Source organism: Pipistrellus kuhlii, unplaced genomic scaffold (assembly GCF_014108245.1).
Source record: "Pipistrellus kuhlii isolate mPipKuh1 unplaced genomic scaffold, mPipKuh1.p scaffold_m20_p_6, whole genome shotgun sequence".
NCBI lineage: Eukaryota > Metazoa > Chordata > Mammalia > Chiroptera > Vespertilionidae > Pipistrellus > Pipistrellus kuhlii.
This window is the reverse complement of record NW_023425562.1, coordinates 5,527,759-5,551,166: the sequence shown is the minus strand read 5'-3', so window position 1 is coordinate 5,551,166 and position 23,408 is coordinate 5,527,759. Positions and strand designations below refer to the sequence as shown.

Sequence of the window (23,408 nt, the reverse complement as noted above, 5' to 3'; positions counted from 1 at the left end):
GATAACGTCAAAATAAGAAGAAAGCACGTATGCCTTACAGAGAAAAGAATCCACAAAGTGTCATTTTCATTTTGCAAACAGGGACACAACAGCAGTCAAATTATCAGCCTAAACGCCGGGAGAGCGAACATACAGGCCCGGGAAGCGGTAACAAGGGGTTTCGCATGCTGGTGGGTTTCAAACGCAAATCCAGACCGAACCCTGTGACCCACGGGGGGTTCTGAGCGGAACCCGGGGAAGCAGCTTTTCCGTACAGAACAAGGACGACGACGAGGACGAGCCCAGGCTCTGCTGGATGTCTATAACACTCATTTGCAGTAAGGCTTTCAAGATACATGAATTTTTATAGCATTTGTATTTTAAGGATTTAGGGCAAATACATTTTTTTTTCTACTTGATAAAAAGAAAATTAGTACTTAAAAGGTTCAAAAATATATTGATTGAGTGATTTTTTTTTTTACATAAATAAATTATATTGATTTTCAGGATTTAACAGCTGAAAAAACCCTTTCTGCTTCCACTGGAGGCAAAACTGAACAAAATGTTAGTTAAATAGAGAGAGCAGCATTTCTAAGAAATCTGTTGTCAGCATCACAGACCATCTGTGCTACAAAGATGTCATTAAATAGGACCTGTTCAATCACTGGGCTCTTCTTATACGATCAGTTATAGATTTTCTGGTTTATAGCTTTGATTCACAAAACTGGGACTCCACTTTTTGAAAATACATTTGATTCTTTCCGGTCACGATTTAACAGACTTCTTTGAGATGCTCATTTTAACATTTACATAATTTATAATCCCAAATGTATAAAAGACAATGACAAAAGCATGATAAATAAATAATGCAAACTGAAATAGTTATGTCAAACTTTTGGACCTTCTGATAAATTAGCAAAACGGTAACAGAAAAAGTAAAAAATACAGTAAATTGTGACAACGAAAAGTGAAACTGGTACTAGTCACACTTCCAACATTCCCAATGGTCCTGCACCGCCCTGTGCCCCCCCCGGAGTTCTGAGCTATGAGCTTATTTCAAGCCTCAGAGTGTGGCCTGTCAGGAGAGGGTAAGGTCATCGGAAGGTTTGGAACACGGATGGGAAGGCCAAAGGAAGTGGCTGAAGTGCTGCTTGGGCAGGAGGAAGGAAAAATAATGCTAATTTGCAACAGTCTTGACTAACGTGATGATTTGGAATCTGGGTCCAACTGTAAAATACAAAACTAAATGGAGAAAAAATGGAGAATAAAACTTTTCACAGTCATTTTATAAAAGGTGGTACACACGTTTGGACAACCTCAGATGACTCTGACAGAAGGACCTAGGCAAGCGTGAAAGTATTGAGTGACTGTTTTCCCACAAGCTCCAGAAAGAGCCTGATTCTTGGTGGAGGAAAGCACAAAAGAAAAACCCATCAGGCCCAGGGGTGGCGAGCGCGATTCTGGAGAACGGAGAATGAGGGGAGGGAGTGGAGTGCTAGTCATGTGCTTGTGGGTGGTGTGCAGCTCCGTGGAGGGCGAGCCCCTCACCCAGCCCCGTCGCCAGCAATAACTCAAGCTGTGTACAGTGTCCTCACACTGAGACTCATCCTTTAACTCGGGGGAGAGCATCCGTGTATAAAATAATGCCTAGTCAGTACTTCTTCTTGCTGCAGGTGCTGAAAAACCATAAAGGGGGAAGTTAATTTATTACCGATAAGCATTTTGTCTTATAAAGAAATGAATATATGCATTTTCAATCATTAGTTATATATTTCTGTCTATACTACTCATTTAGTAATCGTGATAAAATAGGGAAATATCTCAACTAAAAAATGTGCACCAGCACTTCCTTTTCCTGTGCTTTTTGGTTCCCCAATACATTCTTTCCCATCCAGCACAGCTCACGAAAAAGGAGCTGCTCTGTCTGTCCTTTGGCCCGGTAACAGTTAAGTCCCTGGACAGCCTTCTTATGCCATTTCTCCTCCTCAGATCCGCGGGAAACTTGGGAGAGAAGGGGGTAGGGCGTGTCACCAGTACTGCATTAACTCCGACTGCTGGAATGAACAACGGGGTGACAGAGGGAGAATTCTGTGCCTCCCACACTAGGTCGACGACACTCAGCTAATGAAGTGGCAAGACCCTGCAGCTATGACATCCGTTACCATGGTTCTCAGATGGGAATTAGGTGGGTTCATATCACTTATGGAAACACAGGTTATGAAGGCGAAGGGAGGGAAGTAACAAACCTTTATGGGATAAGAAACTCACAAGTCACGTCATGAAATGAAAAAGTTCTAATTGGTGTCACTGTTGGAGTCTTTGAGGCCCCCGCCTCCGGCCTGTGCCGCATGTTCTCTGTCGGAGGGCACGGGTGCCCTGGATTCGGGGCAGTTCTGGTCACTGCCCGGCTCCCTGTCCGGCCCGGGAGCAGGCTCCGGGTTGGGGTTCGGGTTGTCCCCCTTTGTTTTCTTCTTCTTCCTCTTCTGGCTCTCCAGCCCCGCCATCTCAGAGTGTCTGGCCTGCTGCATGGCTGGCAGAGCCATGCCCATGCCAGGGGAGAGAAACATGGGTGGGTAGATGAGTCCAGGAGACACTCCTGGGATGAGAAACGGGTTAAAAGCCACAGGACTACTCGTCGTTATTGCAGGTTCGGACTGATCGGAATATGGGCTAGGACCGGGCTTGTCTTCCGCAGACACGTCCGTTTTTCCGTCACGGCTGCTCGGCTTGTCTTCTGCAGTCGGCTCGGTCGCCGAGGTGCCGCTTTTCGTTGTGCTTGACAGAGGCGCAGGCGCAGTCGAAGTGCAGGCAGTTGCCATGGGGGCGCTGAGGAGGCCCCCGACCCCGAACATCTGGGGCACGGCGGCCATCCCCGGCAGCATCATGGGCAGCATGCTCAGGGTGCTCTTGACCTCCTCACCTGTGGGCATGGCGGCGAAGCCGGCCGGGAACCCCACCAGCCCCGTGAGGGGGATGCCCGGCATATTCCTCATGTTCTGAAGTCCCACCAGGTCCATCCCAGCAATCAGTCCGTTCATGAAAAGTGGCCCCATTCTGGAGGGGGAGTCCGCCCCGAGGGCGGGAGTCTTCAGCAGCTCGCTCCGAGGCCGCCGCCCCCTCCGCCGGGGGCCCGCGTCGCGAAGCACAGGCTCGGTCAGGGTGTGATTAAATTTGTTTTCTGGGAGGAACCCCTGGACAGGGACAAAGAAACACAAGATGCCAAGGTTACTGGATGACGTGTGATCATCTGACCCAGCTTGCGAAGGATCCCTGATGGCACTGCCTCCTGCCTCACTGCACCTGAAGGCTTCCTCCCTCTGCGGCCGACACACGGCCTGTCACCACCAAGCAGCGCCATCAACATGCTCACTGCGCAAAAGCAGTGTCCACCCTGTGGAGAAGCTGACAGTGCTGGGAGCTAGAGACCAGTAGTAGACGCCCAGGTCTTAGTCAAGACTCTTTAAACAATTCTATTGAAGTATAACTGGCATAACCTATTAGTTTTGGTTGTACAATGTAAAAACCATATGGAATACTGCAGGAATTTGCATGTCTTTTTTTTTTTTTTTAAATAGATTTTTATTGGTTCCTGAGAGAGATAAAGGGAGAGGGAGAGAGAGAAAAACAACGATATGAGAAACATGGATCAGCTGCCTCCTGCACAACCCATATGGGGGATGTAGTCCGCAACCCGGACATGTGCACCAACTGGGAATCGAACCTGCCACCTTTTGGTGCACTGGACTGTGTGTCATTCTTGTATAGGGGCCATGCTAATCTCCTCGGAATCGTCCCAAGTGTAGTATATGTGCTACCAATGTGTACAGTCAAGACTCTTGTGGTTGCGACTCCTTGACAAGATTCGTCTTCCTCATGACTCAGGAAGATTTTTTCTTTAAAATTTTTTAAAAAAATAATGTTTTACAGATTTCAGAGAGGAAAGGAGAGGGAGATGGAGAGAGAGAGAAACATCAGTATCCCTGACCAGTTTGGCTCAGTGGATAGAGTGTTGGCTTGTGGACTAAAAGGTCCCAATTTTGATTCTGATCAAGGGCATGTGCCTTGGTTGTGGGCACATACCCAGCAGGAGGTGTGCAGGAGGCAGCTGATCGGATGTGTCTCTCTCATCAATGTTCCTAACTCTCTATACTTCTTCCTTCCTCTCTGTAAAAAAAAAAAAAAATCAATAAAACATATTAAAAAACAAACAAACATTAGTGATGAAAGAGAATCATCCATCAGCTGCCTCCTGCCTGCTCCCTATTGGGGCTCAAGCCTGCTGCCAGGCATGTGCCCTGAATGGAAACTGAACCATAACCTCCTGGTTCATAGGTTGATTCTCAACCACTGAGCCACACAGGCCGGGCACAGGAAGATTTCTCAATCAGCCGCAGAGCAGAGTAGGCACCTGAAAGTGAAGTGTTTAATACATTACCCGGCCCACAGGAAGAAGTATTGCTAAAGGGACACTTGGCTGTGTGTGCCCCACTCCCCTCTGGATTGTCAGCTCCTGGAGGGCAATGATTCTCAGACACCTATGTATCTGCCCAGGAAATGAAAGCATTCTTGGCTATTACTGGGGAAATGCATCAAAAAGCAGCAGTACTCTGGTTTCCCTTTAAGGAGACGATCTTCTTTCCTCTCCAGTGTTCTTACTTAGTGGAGAGCTCCAGAACTCAGCGCTCTTCTCCACATGGACTGTACTATGACTGTGCCTGGGACTTACAGCTATGCCTGCACACAGGTCACTGGCGCCACACATCTGGATGACCGAGCTAAAGAGAATCAGAGAGGAGGACTTGCTATCTAATGTATCAGTGACTGGCAGGCAGATGGCAGGGAGAAAGCACCCACCTACAGTGGGTTTGCTGCAGCCATATGCGCTCCTTCCTGTGACTGTGGCTCAGGAGCTCTGGGGGGAAATGATGCAGCCAGAACCTGCTGAGAACCTGCTCCCCCAGCGCAGCAGCTACAGAGAATTAAACCAACCACTGCCATTACAATGCAACCGACTCTGAATGTGCTTCAAAAAATGGCCAGAATGACCCCCATGCGCAGGGAGAAATGTTTTCCTCACGGAAAGGGCGACATTTCTTCCGGGACTCGTCTGAAATGCCTACACCCCTCTGGGTGATGTCTACGCCCCGTGCTCTTCACAGCGATCATTAGGCTCATCAAGGTGACGAATGGGCACAGTATTAAGGCCTCAGTCCTCTTTGCTTAGGAGCATAAGGAACAGGCCTTCTCCTGTGGGTTCCTAGGGAGTCATCCATCATCCCTTTCTGAGCCACAGTGAGAGGAAGCAACTGTAACTACTCTGGTGTCTCCTCCTTGTGGTTCTTGTCACAAAGTGGGTGTTCTTTTACAACCTTCTCTCTTAAAAAAAAAGTACTGATTTCAGAGAGGGAGAGGGAAAGAAACATCAATGATGAGAGAGAATCATTGATCGGCTGCCTCATGCACATCCCCTACTGGGGATCGAGCCCACAACCTGGGCATGTACTCTGACTGGGAATGGAACCATGACTTCCTGGTTCATAGGTCAATGCTCAACCACTGAGCCATATCAGCTGGCTACAACCTCCTCTTTGATCACAGCAATGGTAAGGCTAAAAAATGTTCAGAGTGGCCTTGTGGGATCTGTGACCCTGGATTCGCCCTGGGACGCAGGCCACAGTTAGGGCTGCAGTGTGGACATGTGATAGGGTTAAGAAGCTCCTGAACTGGGCGGGAGGCAGGAGGGCTCAACAGTGAGGCTTCTCGGCTGACTTTCTATGACGCTGGGCTGCCTTTCCAGGATTCTCAGGCGCCTGTGTGAACGCCTTCCGTTCCTGCAAGCCCACTGAGGCTCAGAGGCAGGGACCCAGTTGCTCTCCTCAGTGGAGCACTCGGAGCAAGAAAGGAAGGGCAGGTTTCACCAAGAGATAGCAGATGGACCAGAAAACATTGTTAGGCCTGGTGAGTGTGGAGAAAGAAGTCAGAGCAGTTAAGAAATCTCTTTACAAACTTCTCAAGGACACCTACTTTGAACTTTGAGTTGCTCTTGCATTCCCATTTGGTTCACTGCCTCTCCCCTCCCTTAACTATCAAGTCAAATCCTTAGAAAGCCCTACAGACCTTTGCTTAAGGGGCTGCTGTAGAGACAGGGTGTGCCAGTGACACCGGGTCAGGTTCTCCACAAGCCGTGAGTACACCCATGTGTGAGAAGAAACCGAGATGCAAGGGAGACTGGCTGCCAGGGTGCGGGGCGGAGGTGGGGGGTGGGGTGGGGTGGGGTGGGGTAAGAGGAGCAGCAGCAGGAGTGCTGACGGCAGGTTAAATGAGCACTTACCCATGTCAGGTACGGTGCTGAGGGCTCCATCTGCACTACTGCAATTAATCACCACCCCGACCCCACGGAGTTAGTGCCGCTATCTGAGCCATTTTACAGGGCGTTTACGAATTCACAGACACGTGAGAAAACGTGCACTTGAATGTTTCCAACTCCCCCCAAATAATGTTAATTTTGAAGTCCTACATCTGTTTCCCAACGAATATGAAAGAGCAACCAGGTCACCATAAGCCAGGCAAAGAGCATTATGATGGTCATTTCTCAAAAGCTTCGGTTTAGGAGAGCAGAAACCTCTAATACTGTCGTGCGTGGTCCCCCTTCTTCCGTACAAAGTGAGGGACAGGGATGTGCCGCTGGGGCAGTTGGTCACGTCCGGCGGCCCCGAACCATACCCCATTGTCTCACTCCGGGTCTGGGGTGCTGGTGGAACAATTCCTCAACTGAGGTAGCAGGACTTAATGGACTGGGGTCAGGCTACAAACGCCATTTCTCGCGAGTGTGTCTTGAGCCCATTTAGGAAAACTGCCTCCTTCTGGACTCCACCGCAGTCTCAGGCCCCTGCTGGGCACAGTACCTCAGCCCAGAGCCCTGGCAGGGTAACCACAGCTCAACCACAAGGCTTCCTGCAGCCCACCCACAGAAGAGCCAGAGAAAAGTGCTGGTGGGTCCCTCTCCTTCCCCCTCCTCGCTCTCCTATGACTCTCCTGGGGAAGTCTTTCTGTGGGAAGCCAGCAAACCCAGAGCTCGGGGAATAGCGGGCTCCATCCATTTTCAAACAATCTGCTAGAAGTCGCACACTTGACTTTGAGCTCATCGGGGCACTCAGGACCGGCCAGGGCACTGAGGACAGCTGCATCCTGCGGGACCAGCAGCTCTCTGGCCCTGCCCACCGAGCTCACGTCGCACGCCTCAGGCAGCAGGATGTCTGAAAATACCCCTTCCCAACCTTGTTCGGAACCACTGATGCCAAGGGAACGCTGGCCCTTTCCGAACTGGGAACGTGCCAAGAAGGCCAGGCTGGCCACTCTCTCAGCCTGAGAGCAGCTGCAGTGAGGCCCAGGCGTGAGAGAACAATTCTCACCTACAGCACAGCCAGGGGCGCTGGCAGAGGAAGCGGCTCTCACCACTTCCTGTGGGAGGGAGAGGGCTTCAGCCACCCAGCTGCTGCCCACCCTCATCAGATGCCCCTCCCAGCAGCTCGGACCACACACAGCAGCGCGGGGGGGGGGGGGGGGGGGGGGCTTTGGCATTGCTCCCTCCTGGTAATTACACCCTGGGAGCAGACCTGCTTCCCTTCCAGGGAGGCCTGGGGAGAGGGCAAGGAGAATGAGGAGGAGGCAGCCATGAGGCGGCAGCGGGCAGAGCTGCCTCTGCGGATGATTACAGGGCCTCCCTCCCGCCCGCCCGAGAAGCGCCTCTGTCTCAGCAGCACCTGGGAGCACTTACTCCCAAGCCTGCAGATCCCACTGCTAACGCTTCCTCCTGGGCAGAGGAGGGGAGAGCGAGCACCTCCCTGCTCCTCCCAGGAAGGTGAGCAGGTTCAGCCCGCAAACAGCCAGCCAGTGGCAAGAGACCTAACAACTAGATGCAGCCTGTGGATCCCAGTTTAAAAAATCCTACAAACAAGACAGAATAAAACAAAAGCAAGCTCTAAAAACATTCTGGAACGACTGAAAAAAATCTAAAAATGAACTAGATATTAATATTCACATGCGCAATAATGGAAATAGTTACATAGGAAAACGCTATTAGGAGATGCATGCTGAAGTGTTTAGGGGTGACGTGTCATGTCAAATGACCCAGTGAGAAACAAACAGCAAAACTATACCCACATGTGTGCATATAATGTGAAACAAATGTAACTTTTACACATATGAAATATATGAAGTACGTATGTGTACACACATACATTTAATGAGCAACCACCGGGTACTGGGCCTTCCGATACTGAATCCCCCGCCTTGCCGTGCACCAGTGAGCCACAGCCCACCGAGCAGCGAGAAGCCCTGTGGGAGGGGAGCCTGTCCTAGAAGGGTGGGGTCTCCCCTGGAGAGAGGAGGGCAGTGCACCAGAGGGCCCCTGCCCCAGGAGCGGCGGGGACAGGGCTGAGAATGGGCCTCCTGGAGCCTAGCAGAGTGTCGCTGTCAGAGCCGGCTGGCTCTGCCCGTGAGCAGGCTGTGGAGCCCTGAGCACCAGGTGGAAGTGCTTCCTGTTCTTGCTGAGCTGCGGGAAAGGGCCTCCGAGGCAGGGACTGTGTTTATTTAACGAAGCAGGGAAAGTGCATCTCTGGTAAGAGGCTGACTTGCAAGAACAACTTAGAAATGGGTTTTCTGGCAAGGGGTCAGGGTCTGCAGGGAGCGACGAACATTAATTTCCAGAGAACATGAGGGAAACTGTCAGACATGGAGAAAGACATGAGAGGGCCAAGGGGAAACCACATGGTTTTCCTGACGAATCTCTAAACCAAGAGCTCTGAGTTACAACAAAGCAAGAACTGTGAGGTCTCCACGGGACCACACTGCTGAGTGCAGAGAGCAGGAGGCAGCATGAGGGCTGGAGAGAGACAGATGGGATAAGAACTGAAGCTGAATCAGCTCGCCCAGCACAAGCCGGTCTAAGGGGGCAGGAGGGACATTTTCTGAGGAGAGAACAAGAGAGTTGGAAAAAGGGCCTCTTTTCAACATGGCAACCTTTCTAAGAGGCAGGCCAGAGGGACGGGCCAGGCCTCCACCCCCGTGGCTGCAGTGGAGAGAGATGAGAGAGCAGTTATGTTTGTCGAGTTGCAGGAGAGACGAGGAATCACCCAGGTGACAATCAGTAACAAGCTCGGAGAACATTCGGTAACAGCTTCTTTCCGCACAGAGGAGGAAATGACTAGGGTGGGTGGCCTTTTGGAGCTAAAACAATAAATCACCTCCAGCAATCTCACGAAGGGAATTTGGATCCCAGCACGGCTGCACTGGCCGAGCTCTGAGAGGCACTCGGGAAGGCTGCGGGTGTGGGGACTCCCAGGAAGAGCAGGCTCCCGGGAGGGTCGTCAGAGGCTCCCCATTTGGGCAGAGCACACTTTTAGGGGGTTAATAACACATTTAGAAATGATTTTCCCAAGCGCAACGCCTTTTCAGGTTAAAATGATATTGCCGCCCTCTAGAGGTTATGCATTTTCTATTCCAAATTTGTTCTCATCTGTAAGCGATAATTAACTCATATTTGTTACACTAGAAGTATTTTGCAGATGTCTTTGAAGTCTCTTCCAGGCTCATGATTCTGTAATAGGAAAAGGGCCGAGCTTGGAGTCAGCTGTTTCTCATTGTCAGTGAGGACAGACTGGGAGGAAATGTCTTAAATGGTAGCCAGAGAAGCAAAGCTTAGAAAATGAAAATGTCCAATAATGAAGTTTGTTAAACACTGGAAACAGACTGCTGATGAGTTAAGGCATGTTTTCCCTGAACTCTACAAATAGGGGGGAAATATCAAGCTTTGGCAATGGGTTAAATATAATACATAAGTAAATTAAATGTTTTGCAGGTAAAGGTTGAGACAAATGACCACAGAGCCTACAGGTGCCCTGTGCTGCCCTTGTCCCCTGGGAACCGCCTGGGAAACCCGCTTCCCTGTGGAGCTCACTCTCTGAGCCTGCAAGGCTGGGCTCTGCAGGGACAGCCCCTCTTCCTTACCCTCAGTCCCGGCTCCTTGGGGGCAACGGACACCCTCTCTTCCCCAATCAGAGAGTTGACGTCTAATTTCCCAGGTTCCTTACAGCGTGGCCTCCTCTGCTTTGGTTTGTCTGAAAAAGCCTAGGAGACAAATGGAAATCAACATTACAAAACATTCTGTCACAGAGACTGAGGAGTGGGGCATGCCGCCTAGGTTTGCTCTTTTCTCATTAATGGCCATCTGCAAGGACCCAGCCAGGTCATGCTGAAGGAAAAAGCACCTGGCCCTTGCCTAGGCTCTCTTCTTGAATCAGCAGCAAGTTGGAAAACAGGCTAGGGAGGGGGGCTCCTGAACGCCCAGAATAGAACACCTGGGCACTGCCTGATCCCGAGCCCTTTCCTGGTCAGCACTTTCTCAGATTCTCTCCTCTGCAACCTACCCAGTAGCTCGCCTGTCCTTGAGGGTGTGCATCTGTGAATGTATTCCCTTTCTCTTCCTGTGAGCTCTCCACCTCCATTTCTTATTAGCCAGATGCACCCAAAACAGATGGTGGTGGGTAGATGAGCAAATAAGGAAAGAAAAACCAGGAGAAGACATCTGTGCTCGGTAGCCCTCTCCTATAGATTTCTAATCTGAAAGATTTAGGGCTAAGGCAGTAAGAGGACTTAAGGAAAAGTCCCAAAGCAAGAACTATGTAACTAAGAACAGATACACTCCTATAAAATGATCATGTACTAACTTGAAAGGAACACATGGGAACATTTCCATGAAGTGGCAGTATTTATGCAACCTAATGATTTCTCTGTGAGCTTAAGACATTGTGTGGGAATTCCTGGGGGAAGGGGCTGAGCTTGGGCTAGTCGCCTTCATATTTTGTATGTCTATGTGGCATAGTGTTCTGACGTGGGTTATAACTTTTTTCTTGATTTTAAAATGATGTCCTTAGTGGACAGAGATTTCTCCCAAACTTCCTGGTCTCCCTCAGCATACTCCTTATCAAAACAGCACCAAGCAGGCAGGAAGTAAACCAGCGATCCCAGGCAGCACCAAAAGCACTTACTGCTCCAAAGCCGGGGACGTCTAAGGAGTAGTCAGCCTGCTGCCTCAGCCAGTCGAGCAGACTTTTGCTGGGAATGGTCTTCTCAGCCTGGCTGCCGGCTGCTGGGGCTGGTTCCGGGGCCGAAGGGGCAGGCACTGGCCCTTCAGGGAGTGAGGTGCTCAGAGAGGCCTGTCCTGAGTCTTCATGGACTTCCTGAATGAAGGGAAAGTAAGCATGTGTAGTTAGTCATGCCAGAATGAAAACCAGTTTCTAGAAGGAAAATGTGTAAGGTGTTCTTTGAATCTTTCAGTCTGTTTCCACCTGGACATTACTCTGCTGGGTGCTCGAGTAAGAACCACACACACTACTTACCCACACGGTTGCCACTGCCTGCGAGGGCTGTTCCCTCCCCCCGAATCCACCTCTCCCTGTCTTGTCTACTTGGTAAACGTTAAGCCCATCCTATCTGCTCAGGTTCAGGGTCACCTCCCGTGTCACCATCACTGGCAGTCCCCACAGGCGGTGCCAGGCAACACTGGCCACTCCTGTCCTGTTCCCCACACACCCTTCGCAGGGTTCCCCCACTTCACTGCAATCTGCTTACCTATTTCTCCCTTTATAGTTCCAATACCTCTTTTACTCATCTCTGTATTCCCAATGCCTGTACTTGGGTCTGCTGATAAAGTACAAGGTCAATGCTAAATAAATGTTTGCTTCATAAATTTAAAAAATGCTCTCAAGGGGAAAATTTCATCAGTCATTCCATTGGAATCTCACCATCATTACAGAGAAACTATGGCTTTGCACCTCTGAAAAATTAGGCAACCACCCCAAAAGCTTGCAGGGTTGGGCAGGGAAAGAACCTGCCACTTCAGCTTCCCAAATTATACAAAGTCTAAGAGGAAGACACATCTCAAACAATATACCTGAGCAATAGGCTGCTTGGCGAATAGAGAAAGAAGTCCTTGGCTTGGTCCCCTGATCTGCCACTTACTAGCTGGACAATCTTAGGCTAATTATTTCATGCTTGTGAGCTTCAGTTTTCTCATCTATAAAATGGGAATGATACCATCACCTCCACAGGGTTGTTGTAAGGATCACACAGGACAATCATGTAAAACCCTGAACACAGTGCCTGGCACAATAAGTACTCAACAAATACTGGCTATTATCAATCCTTTAAAATAAGAAGACATGCTTGGCTGAGGAGCTCAGTTGGTTAAAGCATCCTCCTGATACATCAAGATTACAGGTTTGCTCCCAGGTTGGGCATATATAATAAGCAACCAATGAATGCATAAGTAAGTGGAATAACAAATCAATGTTTCTCTCTCCAGCCCCCTTCCTCTCTCTCTCTCTCTCTCTCTCAAATCAAGGAAGGAAGGAGGGAGGGAGGGAGAAAATAAGAAAACATGAAATGTGATCCCCGTTTTGGAGCTCAAAAATCAATAAATGGGAAAAACCAAAATATAAAGAGAAGTCAATTGTCTTTGACACAGTAAACGAAGTCTAAGGGGTCTCTCTCTCAGCTGCTGAACCTTTTCCGTTGTTTACAATGACCCCCTGTGAGTTTAGAACGTCTTAGTGTGATCTCAGTGACTCCTCACAGTGGCCCTCTGGGGGAGATGCTGGGGCCCCACTTTACAGGGGAGCAGAGTGAGGTGGTGATGTGCCTCATGCTGACCAGAAAGTGAGGCAGGAGAGCCATGACCAGCCTGCAGAAGCCCTACTCCTGATCCTTCCTCCAACCCCGGCTCCTGGAAAGCTGCTAACCTGGAGCTACCGGCCACAGACTCTACCCTGCTGGCTCCCTTTGCTCACTCATCACCAGGGGCTCTTCCGAGATATGCGAGGCTTTGGGTTGTTTCTATCTGAAATGGCAAGGCCTCCTGGCTTATTCCCCAGGATGCCTGCAGATGAAAGGCTCTTGCGGATTAATACCATCTGTTTCTAGGAAAAACTGAGGGTAACTTACTATGAAGACATAATGAAAATAAGCCGGGCAACTGAAAAAGGGAGAAGAGAGCCACAAACCAAAAAGCTTTGTATCTGAGAAGAAGGGCTTATTGCTCTGTGTAGAAAGGCCAAGGTTTCTATCGAAGGCCTCGTATACCCACCAGGATTCCTGCCTGAAGCGTCTGCTCCTTCAGAAAGATGAGGTCCATCCCTCCTTCCGCATGTTTCCGCCGCCCTCTCCGCCTCCTCGCCGCAGCATCGTCTCTTCGGAGGCTCCCGTTGACGATCTGCCCGGTCACCGGGTGGATCAGGCCAGCTTGCAGAATCCCAGACAAGTCCATGCCAAGGGCTCCTTGAAGCGAACTGATAGCCCCGATCTTAGGGGTGCTGGCACTCACTGGGAAAGGGGACGTGGCTCCGGGGGACCCCTCAGACGTGCAGGAGAGGTCTATTGCTGACTCCCCGTGCCAGCCATTGAGGACGAGGGGGGGGTGCCCGTGGGCGGCAGAGAACTGCTCCAGGCTCCGCGCCTTTGTGTCCCGCTCCACCTCAAACTCGTAAGGATGTCTGTGCTTCTGGTCATCCTTTGCGAACACTGGAGCCAAGAAGCTGTCCTGTGGACACACACAGGGCTGAATGCTAGCTGTTTCCTCAGGCCCGATTATGATTTCTAATCATCTTCTAGCTCAAGCCTTCTCAAACTTTAGTACCAAGATTCTACCTCAGTGGGCCTAAGAGTCCGCATTTCTAACAGGTTGCCATATGCTCCAACACTGTTTGTCTATGACCTACCTACACTTGGAGTTGCAAGATTTTAATTTAGGGAATCTCAACTTCAGTTGTACATCAGGATCAACTGGGAAGTTTAAAAGAAATTCCAATACTCAGTCCACACACACCAATTAAATCATAACCAGCAGCTCTTCAAGGTTCCCAGTGGATTCCAATGTGCAGGCAAGAGTGAGGGTCAGTGTACTCATTAGTGTACCTACAATTAACCTTGAGTTTTAAGTTTGAAGTTATAAAAATAAAATAAAACTCATTCCTGCTTTGATTTTCCTAATTTCTATCAGCTGCCACTCTTCCTCAGTGCTCCCTGTGTTGAACACACTAATCCATTCATGCCCCCTTCCTCCTATGCCTGCCAATTTCCTTGCCTTTCTTTGTAGTAACTCTGCCACTGACCTAGTCTAGGACCTCACCTCTTCTACAGCTCCTCCGTGCCTCCAGCTGCCCCTCTTTCCTGACCTCAGCTCCTGTGAGCCTGCACACAACTCCAGCTGACCTGCAAAACCCTTCCTTCATCACGCGTTTCCCTGCTCTAAAACTTGTAACGGCTCTTCGCTGCCTACAGGATAAAAATCCAAATTCTTTAACATTAATGGTTGTACCAAACCCCCCACAAAAAAACCCTGTCCGTTCAGGAAATGGGTTGAATGGATGACTCAGCCGAGAAGTGCAAAGTGTCTCCCACTCTCTGTTTCACGGTCAACACCATTCTCACAGCCTCACCTTCTGGATGTGGGCCGCCAGTGCCGCACCATTGCTGAAGCTATGCTCCGATGCTTCCGGCTCCGAGAGGCTGCTGGGTAGCACAGGGGCGGGCAGCGTGCCCGAGGGCTCGTACGGCTGGCTGGAGGGCCACTTCCCGTTCAGCACGACGTGGCAGATGTTATCTAGGCGGTTGATTATTACTCGATCCTGTAAAAAAAAAAAATAAAAAAAGACAAAACCTCTGAGGAATAAGTACCAAGTTACCCAAGTTTGAAAAGTCCCCTGAGATCAAGTTTTCTAACCAGAATGACCTGATTAAAAAGGAGTGCACACTTTATAATCCTTAAAGTTCGTAGTCTGGACAATAAAGATCGAAGCCACAGTTGCTGTAAATATGAAGACAACATTTTTGTCTTATGGTCTAATTAGTCAAGTGCACATACCTTCGATGTTCAAATGTTACAATGCCAATACCTTTTACAGATATTAACCATTTCTCTGAATCTGTTACTCAGAAACACTCTGGAAGGTAAGTATAAAGCACTCGGAGCGGAGAGTGGCCGGAAGGAGAGGGAGCGCGGGGAGAGACCTTTGGCCACTCGGAGAAGGAGTAGAGGGTTTTCTCCTGCAGCAGCTGCGCGATGGTGGGGGCCCGCGCTTCCTGCGGGTCGTCTCCGATGTCGCCCGTGAAGCCTGACGTGGAGCTCTTGCTCTCCTCCTCCGAGTACTTCCCCGGGTAATCTGGGAGGAGAGTTAAACATTTAGATACTCTGAAAGATCAGGATATCTGATCTCTGTAAATTAGCCTATTCTGCGGCATTTTAAATGGAACAGTAATTACCATACAGAGAAGTATCTCCGGAAGAACCACACAGGTTAAACTAAAGGCAGATGCCGCTCTAGGGCCACCCATACACGTCATGAGGAGAGTTGCATCCACACCTCAACAAAAACGAGGAGACAGAAGAAAAAGAATGTTCTCCTGTGTACCCAAGAGTGAGATGAGTGAATGACAAGAGAGGCTTTCATTTGGGGAAGTGGATAAGAGGAAATCAAACAATATAATCCATAGTTGCATTTGAAGGGACAGTCTATGAAATGCAACACAGTAAGAAGTTGATGATCTGTTTTGTTAATCCTCACCTGAGGATATTTTTTTCCCATTGATTTTTTAGAGAAAATGAAAGGGAGGAGAAAGAGAGAGGGAGAGAAAGAGAGAGGGAGAGAGGGAGAGAGGGAGGGAGGGAGGGGGAGAGAGAGAGAGAGAGAGAGAGAGAGAGAGAGAGAGAGAGAGAGAGAGGGAGGGAGGAGGGAGGGAGGAAGAGGGAGGGAGGGAGGGAGGGAGGGAGGGAGGGAGGGAGGGAGAGAGAGAGAGAGAGAGAGAGAGAGAGAGAGAGAGAGAGAGAGAGAGAGAAACATCGATTGGTTGCCTCCCACATGTGCCCCAACAGGGCCAGGGACATGCCTTGCAACTGAGGTACATATCCTTGACAGGAATCAAACGGGACCCTTCAGTCTGTTGGGTCAACACTCTATCCACTGAGCCAAACTGGCTAGGGCAAGAGGCTGTTAACGAAAAGGATGAAAAGTCATAAAACCTACCATAAAGGTAAAACACACGGTTCGTGTGAAAAACGATGCATAGGAACCTAGAACATTTAAATTACTTCACTGATACAAAGAAATGGAAATGCAACTTATTCTTTCAAGCTTCAGTGGATCTTTAAAGATCCACTTACCAGGAAGGACAGGGAGTGAATTAGAGGGGGTTAAAATGCCTCAGGCAGGAGAAGTTGTGAACCTCTCTTCCTGGTGAAATGATAAGGAATGTGTATCCTCTGATAGGTACAGATTTCACTTTTATAAAAATTTATTTTTCAATTACAGTTTACACTCAATAATATTTTATACTAATTTCAGATGTACAATGTGGTCAGACAATCACATACTTTACAGAGTGGTCCCCCCAATATTTCAAGAGCCCATGTGGCACCATAGAGTTCATTTTTGACTGTACAAGACTCTTGGGGAGCTGGAGAGACCCTTACCATGAGCAGGGCCGTGCTAGGCCAGGGGATTCAAGGATACACAAGAGAGACGTGGCCTTGGCCCGCAAGGATCGTACAGTTTCATGGGGAAAGAAAGGAAAACAGCAAATAAAACCACCACCACAGCAATGATAAACAAATAACTCCAATTATGAGCCATGAGGAGTGCTAGAAAGGGAGAGAAACAGGGGGCATGCTGGCAGGGGAAGGCTGGGGAGAGGGCATCCCACAGGCGAGAACTCTCAAGAAGATGAGGCAAAGGGGAGGGTGCTCTGGGCATGTGGGGGAACTAGGAGACACCCAGGGAAAGGCACAGGATGAGGCTGGAGGGACAGACTCTTCCAGGTCATGCTGAGTTCCGTAGGCCAGGAAAGTAAATGCTATTTTTACTCTAGATCCTGTGGGGAGCACCAATGAAAGGTGTTAAGCAGAGGAAACGGATTTAAGTTTTCAGAAAAAGCAAAATGATGTGTGAGAGAAAATCCTGAGAAGGAGCCAGAAGATCCGGAAACTGGCCCGATAGCCATGCCAAAGGCTGCTCCTTCAGCTGCAGAATTCCAGTCTCAGGAATGGGCTAACCCTCCCTGCCCCACCTACTCCACATCACACACTTCCGAGGGCCCCTTCCGAGGGCTGCGGAAGCAGCTTTAAAAGCATCGTGCGAAGAACTTTCATCCATGAATATGCAGAAGCTTATCAAGTTCACTGCCCCTACCGTCACAGCAAGGCTGCCACTGTCTTACACCCACCCCCCCCGCCCCCCGCCCCCCGCAGCCAGCGGCTTATACAGCAACTCAGCAAGGCGGCCACTGCCCCTCCACCTCAACTCAGCAAGGCGGCCACTGCCACCAAAGGACATCAGTTAGTGCATGCAGCTCTCCTCTAAACCATACTCGTCTTTACCCCGCACTTGTCTGACTGCCTGGGTTTCAAAAATCAAAGTCAGTTATATAAATCACACTGTCCTTCGTGGCTGGGTGAGGAGGATTGGCAGGTCACAGATTGGCTCCTCTTAGTCATCTGGGGCCACAAGCCACTTTCAGTTCAGCTCCTCTGTCCTTATCCTAGCTATTGTGCCAATTTTAATTTGTGTTCAGAAGACTTCCCAAGATAATCACATCACAGTTAACTAAAACTAAAGACTGGGAAATCCCTGCAAGGCATGAAAAATCTCAGGGGCAACTAGATTCTTAATATTTTAGAATTCCTTCTAATTTGAACTCTCATCTAAGATTCCTTATTTAAAAAAAGATCAAGTATGTCTGCATATTTGTTGAGTTACTTATAATTTTAGTTTAATTTCTGTTGAGTTACTAAAAGGACTCTGTTGAGTTATAATGCCCCAACATTAGGTCACAGGGATTTAACAATGAATGAATGAACAGTACTATCTTTCTTCACCTAAATAAAGATCGCATTTGTATTTTTGTGTCTTAAAAAATTCCATCTATATTAAGGTGCAGATTCCTGAGGTTCCCTGGCTGTTCTGTTCTACTTAGTTTGAAATGCCAATTATTCTCCTTGATGCCTCCTCCAGCATCTACCAGATAAAAAGGACACAGGTTATGCTCCAATCACATGGCTGATGCAGTCAAGGTGCTATGATCATCTACACCCCTCCTTGCTTTTCTGGAATGACCAGAGTTAAGCTCCTGTCTCATTTTCAGACCAAGGCACGGGACCGTCAGTTTTAAACACATGGTGAGTGCCAGTAGACCTGTTTCAGAAGCCGTAAAACTTTTAGCTCGCCCTCCTCCCTCCCCCTCCATGTCGTGTGAGAACTGGCTCATCCAAAATACCACAAGATCCCCGGACTGTACCTTGACTATGGCAGTTGCCGTCTCTGTCATAGTCATCTTTACTCTCGAAATCCATGTCTTCTGCCTTGAGCTCACTTCCTTCCAGAGGATACGCAGGGAACCCCTTCTTCCCTTCTGCACTTTCTTTCCACGGCTCTTTTACAAGCTCGTGCTTCGCTTTAAACGGCTCCAATGGAGTGGCCGTGAGCTCACCCTCCATGGTGATGTTATTAGTTTTGCTTTTGTACAAGTCTGGGCTAGGACCCATGGGCTTCTCCACTTCAAAGTCATCACTGTCCAGGCCGCGTGCCCACCTCTCCAGGTGCTTGCAGTGGCACTGGCAGGCCGCTTGCGGAAAAGGCCCCTGCAGCCCGGCGCCCTGGCTCCCGGCGCCCAGGCGGCCCTTCTGGGCGTCCTCTGCAGGGAAGCCTCCGGCGTTCTCTCCCGGAGGGCCAGCGGTGGGCTCGCTCAGAGGCAGGACGTCTGGCCTCCCCCTCCCGCCTGCTGCCACACCCAAGCTGTCCTCCTCGTTTTCCTCCTCTTCCTCCTCCTCCTCCTCGCTGTGGTTCTGACTCAGCATCAAATCAGTTTCTAAACTCTTGTTCTCTAGTAGATGGATTAGTTGCTGCTCCGAGGATAGGGTTCTTTTGGAGTCACAGACACTAAGGTTACACATATCGACAAACCCGCTTTCATTTCCTTGATCCAAGGAAGGGGAAGCCGAGAACTTGGCTTCCGGCTGCCCGACGCTTTCAGGCCTCTGCTTGGCCTCACTGCAGCACAGCTCCTCGTCTCTTGCACGAGACAACAACAAATGTTTTCCATTTTTAATGTTCATCTGAGCCACTCCTGCTTCCAAACTCTCCATAAGCGAGGGGCCTGCAGCCACTTCTGCCTTGTGGCCACCGGGCCGGCAGTTCACGCCTCTGCTTGCGGAGATGCCAAGAGCATCCGCTCTGGATTCTGTGCTGGTATGTGGGCTCTCCTGAAAAGAGGCCGGCCCTCGGCCGACCCCCTTCTTACCATACATCATGCTCTCCAAGGACTCGGGCAGCAGACTCTCCTCGTGGGTGAGGGAGATGACATCCTGAACTTTAGAAATAAAGTTCTCACACGTGATGTCCGATAAGCTGCCCTCAGGCGGACCAAGATGATCATCCCTCCCTTCTATCTGTCCTAGATTCTCAGGTTCAGTTTCAAGGGACTCCGAAGTCCTGCTCATTTGCGTGTATGGAGGAGATTCATAGAGTTTGGGGTTGGACTGGTAAAGGCAGTAGAGGCTCTCTGGAGCCGGGGGGTCGGGCCTTTTATGCTGGGCGTAGTTTCTGTAGGCGTCCAGGAAGGACAGCTGCGGGTCAGTCATGACGTAATAGTCAGTGCGATTCAGCCCGTGCTTGGCAGTGCCGATGAGCAGGTCCCGATCGTGCTTCCCACACTCCCACCACACTGGGAGGTAGAGGCTGGGCCTGCAGAGCTGGAGGCGTTCGTGCAGCTGGGGGCACGTCAGCACCTGCTCCCGGACCTTCCGTAACAGTTCAATGCGGTACAGAGTCCTTGCAGCCCGTTCCTCGGTGATGGGTTCAACACAGATGGTGGGATCTGGGGGACCTGGGGAGGTGAACAAAGAGCCCATCACTTCAGGGAGCCCTGGGTCACCCGCTGCCCACCCGAGTCCCTGCTCTCTGGTCTCACAGGCTGGCTCCCTAGTCCCGCAGCATGGCAGTCTCGGTGTGTGTGCCCCTGTCAAAACGAAAAGCTAAAAGAGAACGGGAGGTTTTCTATGAAACAGGACAGACTCAGCAAGGGTTAGAGAAGAGCACAAAAACTTCAGTTTTGGAAGTAGGATTAGTTCCCTTGCAGTAAGCATGTGTTATGTGCCCTCGACACTAGGTGCTTTACACACATTAGCTCTCACAGAAAGTCTAAGATATACAAGCATCATCCTGCTTTAAGGTTGAGGACACATGTTTAGACAAGCTAACTTGCTCAAGGTAGCAGAACCAGGACTCTAATCCAGGTCTTGTCAGTGCGATGCCAAGGTCCAGCTCTTCCCGCTCATGTGAAAACACACTAACCATGCCACTTGGGGGCAAGAGTTGGGACATCTGCTGCCTACAGCCCAGCACCCACACTGGGTAGGCTCAATGTGTGTTTTAGCTTTCCAAAAATACAGTCACGTGGCCCAGAACAAGTCTATCTACAAGGATGAGGGTGAAGAGGGCTCTGGAGGAGCTGCTGCAAATAATTCCAAGTAGGAAGACATTTCTCAGAAGAGGCCTCTATCAGACCAGGAGGTGTTAAACGACAGCCACTTCCTTTCTCTAGCTACACGTCAACACATGAGAAAACGAAGTTAAGATTTCATCGGAGGAAGGTGCAAAGTTCACAGCAGGATACATCGATGAGACTTACAAAAATAAAACTATACTTTGGAAAAGGTGATTAATAGTAGTCTCAATATTTCTGTGAGGTTTTAATTTGAATTTCTATTTTTATTGGAGTTATATCATTTTGGGAGAGAGATTTTACTTTATGAGGGTGGACCTAATTTGGAGTTCATAAATTTGTGAAAACCCACTTGTTTTCACCTGAAACCTGCAGGTAGACTCCACTTTTATAATTATACCTAAAATAATCTGAACCTGGAAATTCAAGTATGTTCTCTCCTTGTCCCATCTGGGCTACCAGGACAGAGTTTTCTCACCGCTATCTTTCCACGGGGGCAGACGGCAGACGTGCCGGCACATGGCCACAAAACTATAAAAATAGTGTTCCAGGCTCTCATCCGACTTCTTGTCCAGACGAGAAATGATGCGGAACTGCGTCCAGTTGAAGGTTTTCTTTTCTTGATCATAAACCACGCCAAAGGAAGACACTGTTCTGTAGAAGTCGGCTTGCTCCCTCCTCGTCCACCTGAGATTTAATCAGAAAGGGATAAGTACACATATGTAATACCTTAATCAATAAAGAAAAAAAGTTTTTTTTTTTTAAAGTGACAAAGGGCATATATCAGATGTTCTTTTAGCAGCAAAGGGAATAGTGCCAGCTCATCTGTGTCCATTAGTTATGTTTATATGCATGCATACAAGTCTTTTGGTTGATCTCTCCCCAATACCCCCACCTTCCCCTACCTTCCCTCTGAGGTTTGATGGTCTGATCGATGCTTCTCTGTCTCTGGATCGGTTTTTGTTCGTCAGTTTATGTTGTTCATTATATTCCACAAATGAGTGAGATCATGTGATATTTATCTTTCTCTGACTGACTTATTTCACTTAGCATAATACTCTCCAGGTCCATCCATGCTGTTTTCCTTTTTACAGCAGCGTAGTACTCCAATGTGTAGATGTACCACAGTTTTCTAATCCTCTCATCTGCTAATGGGCACAGTTTCCAAATCTCAGCTATGGTGAATTGTGCTGCTACGAACATAGAGGTGCATATATCTTTTCTGACTGGTGTTTCTAGACCCTTTGTCACTTTTATCCAGCATGGTGTTTTTAAGCCCCAACCCCAAAGACTGGGGTCCCATTTAGGAAAGAGGGTCAAGTTGAAAAATCATAAAAGTCTTGGAATTGTGAACAGGGGCTGTCCTAGATCTCATCGGACTCCCCAGTCCGCAAGACACAGTAACACCTGGAGGCTGGTTCTAGTTAATTTTGGAGACCACCTATCTCCCTGAGAGAACAGGAAGTACACTTCCCTGCACTCTCGGCTTTCTGTTCTGTCCCCTTTACCCGGCGGGCAGCTCAGCACGCCCTCTCGGCCACCGGCTTTTATTTTACCTCTTCTGGGCTTCCTTGTTGATGAGGTCCATTTCAGAAGTCCTCCTGAACATCTCTTCCTGGACCCAGTATCCTTGGTTACCAGGTCCCAGAATTTCAGGCCGGCAGAGTTCCTTGCGGTTCCAACGCTGGTAAATAGTGACCAGTCGCCTGAGCCGAGCTGTGAGCGCAGATGAAACTGGCCAGGGCGATTTGTCTGGGTCGGAGCCATCCTGGGCTTCAAACATCAGTGAGGACATTAGTATTTACAAACAGAACCCAATGGAGGTGACTGAATAACTGAAGGAGCTCAAGTGTTAGGCAGAGCTGGTAGGCCGCAAGTTTGCTTTAGATACAGCTCTGTTGTAGCTGGCTGCTCTCTCTCAAACACAAACGTGCCTGCCTGTGGGGATAGAACTGATGGAGGACCTTGTCCTAAGCCAGGAACAAGCAGAGCCTCAGAGGCCTCCCCCATGGAGAACTATGGGCTTTTGTGTAGCTAGGCTTTTCAACTGCCAAAGACTATAAAGTGTGAATTCAGAAAAACAAACCAAAAACCCCAAACCAAACCAAACCCTCCTAACTTTTCTCCCTCGCCAAACATTTAAATTAAAAAATGGAAAAAGAAAAAAAAAAAAAAAAAAGAGAAAAGAAACCACAATTCCTTTGTTTCCCTCAGACTCCACCTGACGTCAGAGCCTATCAGTGATTTCAGGTTTGAGCTTCAGTGCCAGCTGGAGGCGGCTTGCCAGAGCCAAGCTGCAGCTCCGTGGGCTGCTCCAGGGGAGTCTGACCGAGACCCACTGCCGTGGCTTTTGAAAGAGCCTCCTTCAAAAACAGCATGTTATGAACCGGGACCTTACTTTTCTTTGCCTTCAGAAGGTCACAGTCTCACCTGCCCGGCTGTCATCCTTCTTCTCACCAAAAATGCCGTCCCCTCCATCACTGGAACTCTCCTGGGGACAAAGGAAGCCATCAGCAGAGCTGCAGCTCAGAGGGAAGCACCCAGACAGCCCTTGTCCCGAAGGAACACACACGCACAGAGATCTGCCAGGAGCAGCTCCAGCGCCATGGCCCTGAGAAATGAAGCTCACTTAGGCACAATTTTAAAAGAGCCAGAAGGCAGTTTATTTAAAATAAGCATTTTCCCCCTGGAACTGTGTGGAATGCAGAGAATTACAGCACAAAGAATGATGAAGTTGAATGTTCTCCCTGGCAGCTACATTTTACAAGCACTATTTTAGCTGTGAATTTAAATATTTGCTTTACCATGAAATGTAATAGTCATTTCGCAAAGGTTGTGCCTACATTTCTGCTGAGAAAAGTATCATGCTCATGTACATT

The 23,408-nt window shown here is 49.1% G+C and overlaps 1 protein-coding gene and 1 pseudogene across 1 annotated transcript in view; both read right to left on the bottom strand.

Annotated features, from left to right (window-relative positions):
• Positions 1 to 34: 34 nt before the first annotated feature.
• Positions 35 to 23,408, bottom strand: part of CHD6 (chromodomain helicase DNA binding protein 6) — a 145,453-nt gene continuing 122,079 nt past the window's right edge. Inside the window, exons 28-37 of the mRNA XM_036417993.2 lie at positions 22,960 to 23,020; positions 22,086 to 22,302; positions 21,008 to 21,216; positions 18,325 to 19,911; positions 15,046 to 15,197; positions 14,475 to 14,663; positions 13,124 to 13,576; positions 11,028 to 11,219; positions 9,988 to 10,107; positions 35 to 3,170 (exon numbers count right to left, since the gene is read on the bottom strand). Of these exons, the coding sequence (XP_036273886.1) occupies positions 2,274 to 3,170; positions 9,988 to 10,107; positions 11,028 to 11,219; positions 13,124 to 13,576; positions 14,475 to 14,663; positions 15,046 to 15,197; positions 18,325 to 19,911; positions 21,008 to 21,216; positions 22,086 to 22,302; positions 22,960 to 23,020 (4,077 nt within the window). The 3' untranslated portion in view covers positions 35 to 2,273. The remainder of the gene's footprint in view (positions 3,171 to 9,987; positions 10,108 to 11,027; positions 11,220 to 13,123; positions 13,577 to 14,474; positions 14,664 to 15,045; positions 15,198 to 18,324; positions 19,912 to 21,007; positions 21,217 to 22,085; positions 22,303 to 22,959; positions 23,021 to 23,408) is intronic.
• On the bottom strand, positions 3,705 to 3,804 carry LOC118708525 (annotated as a pseudogene).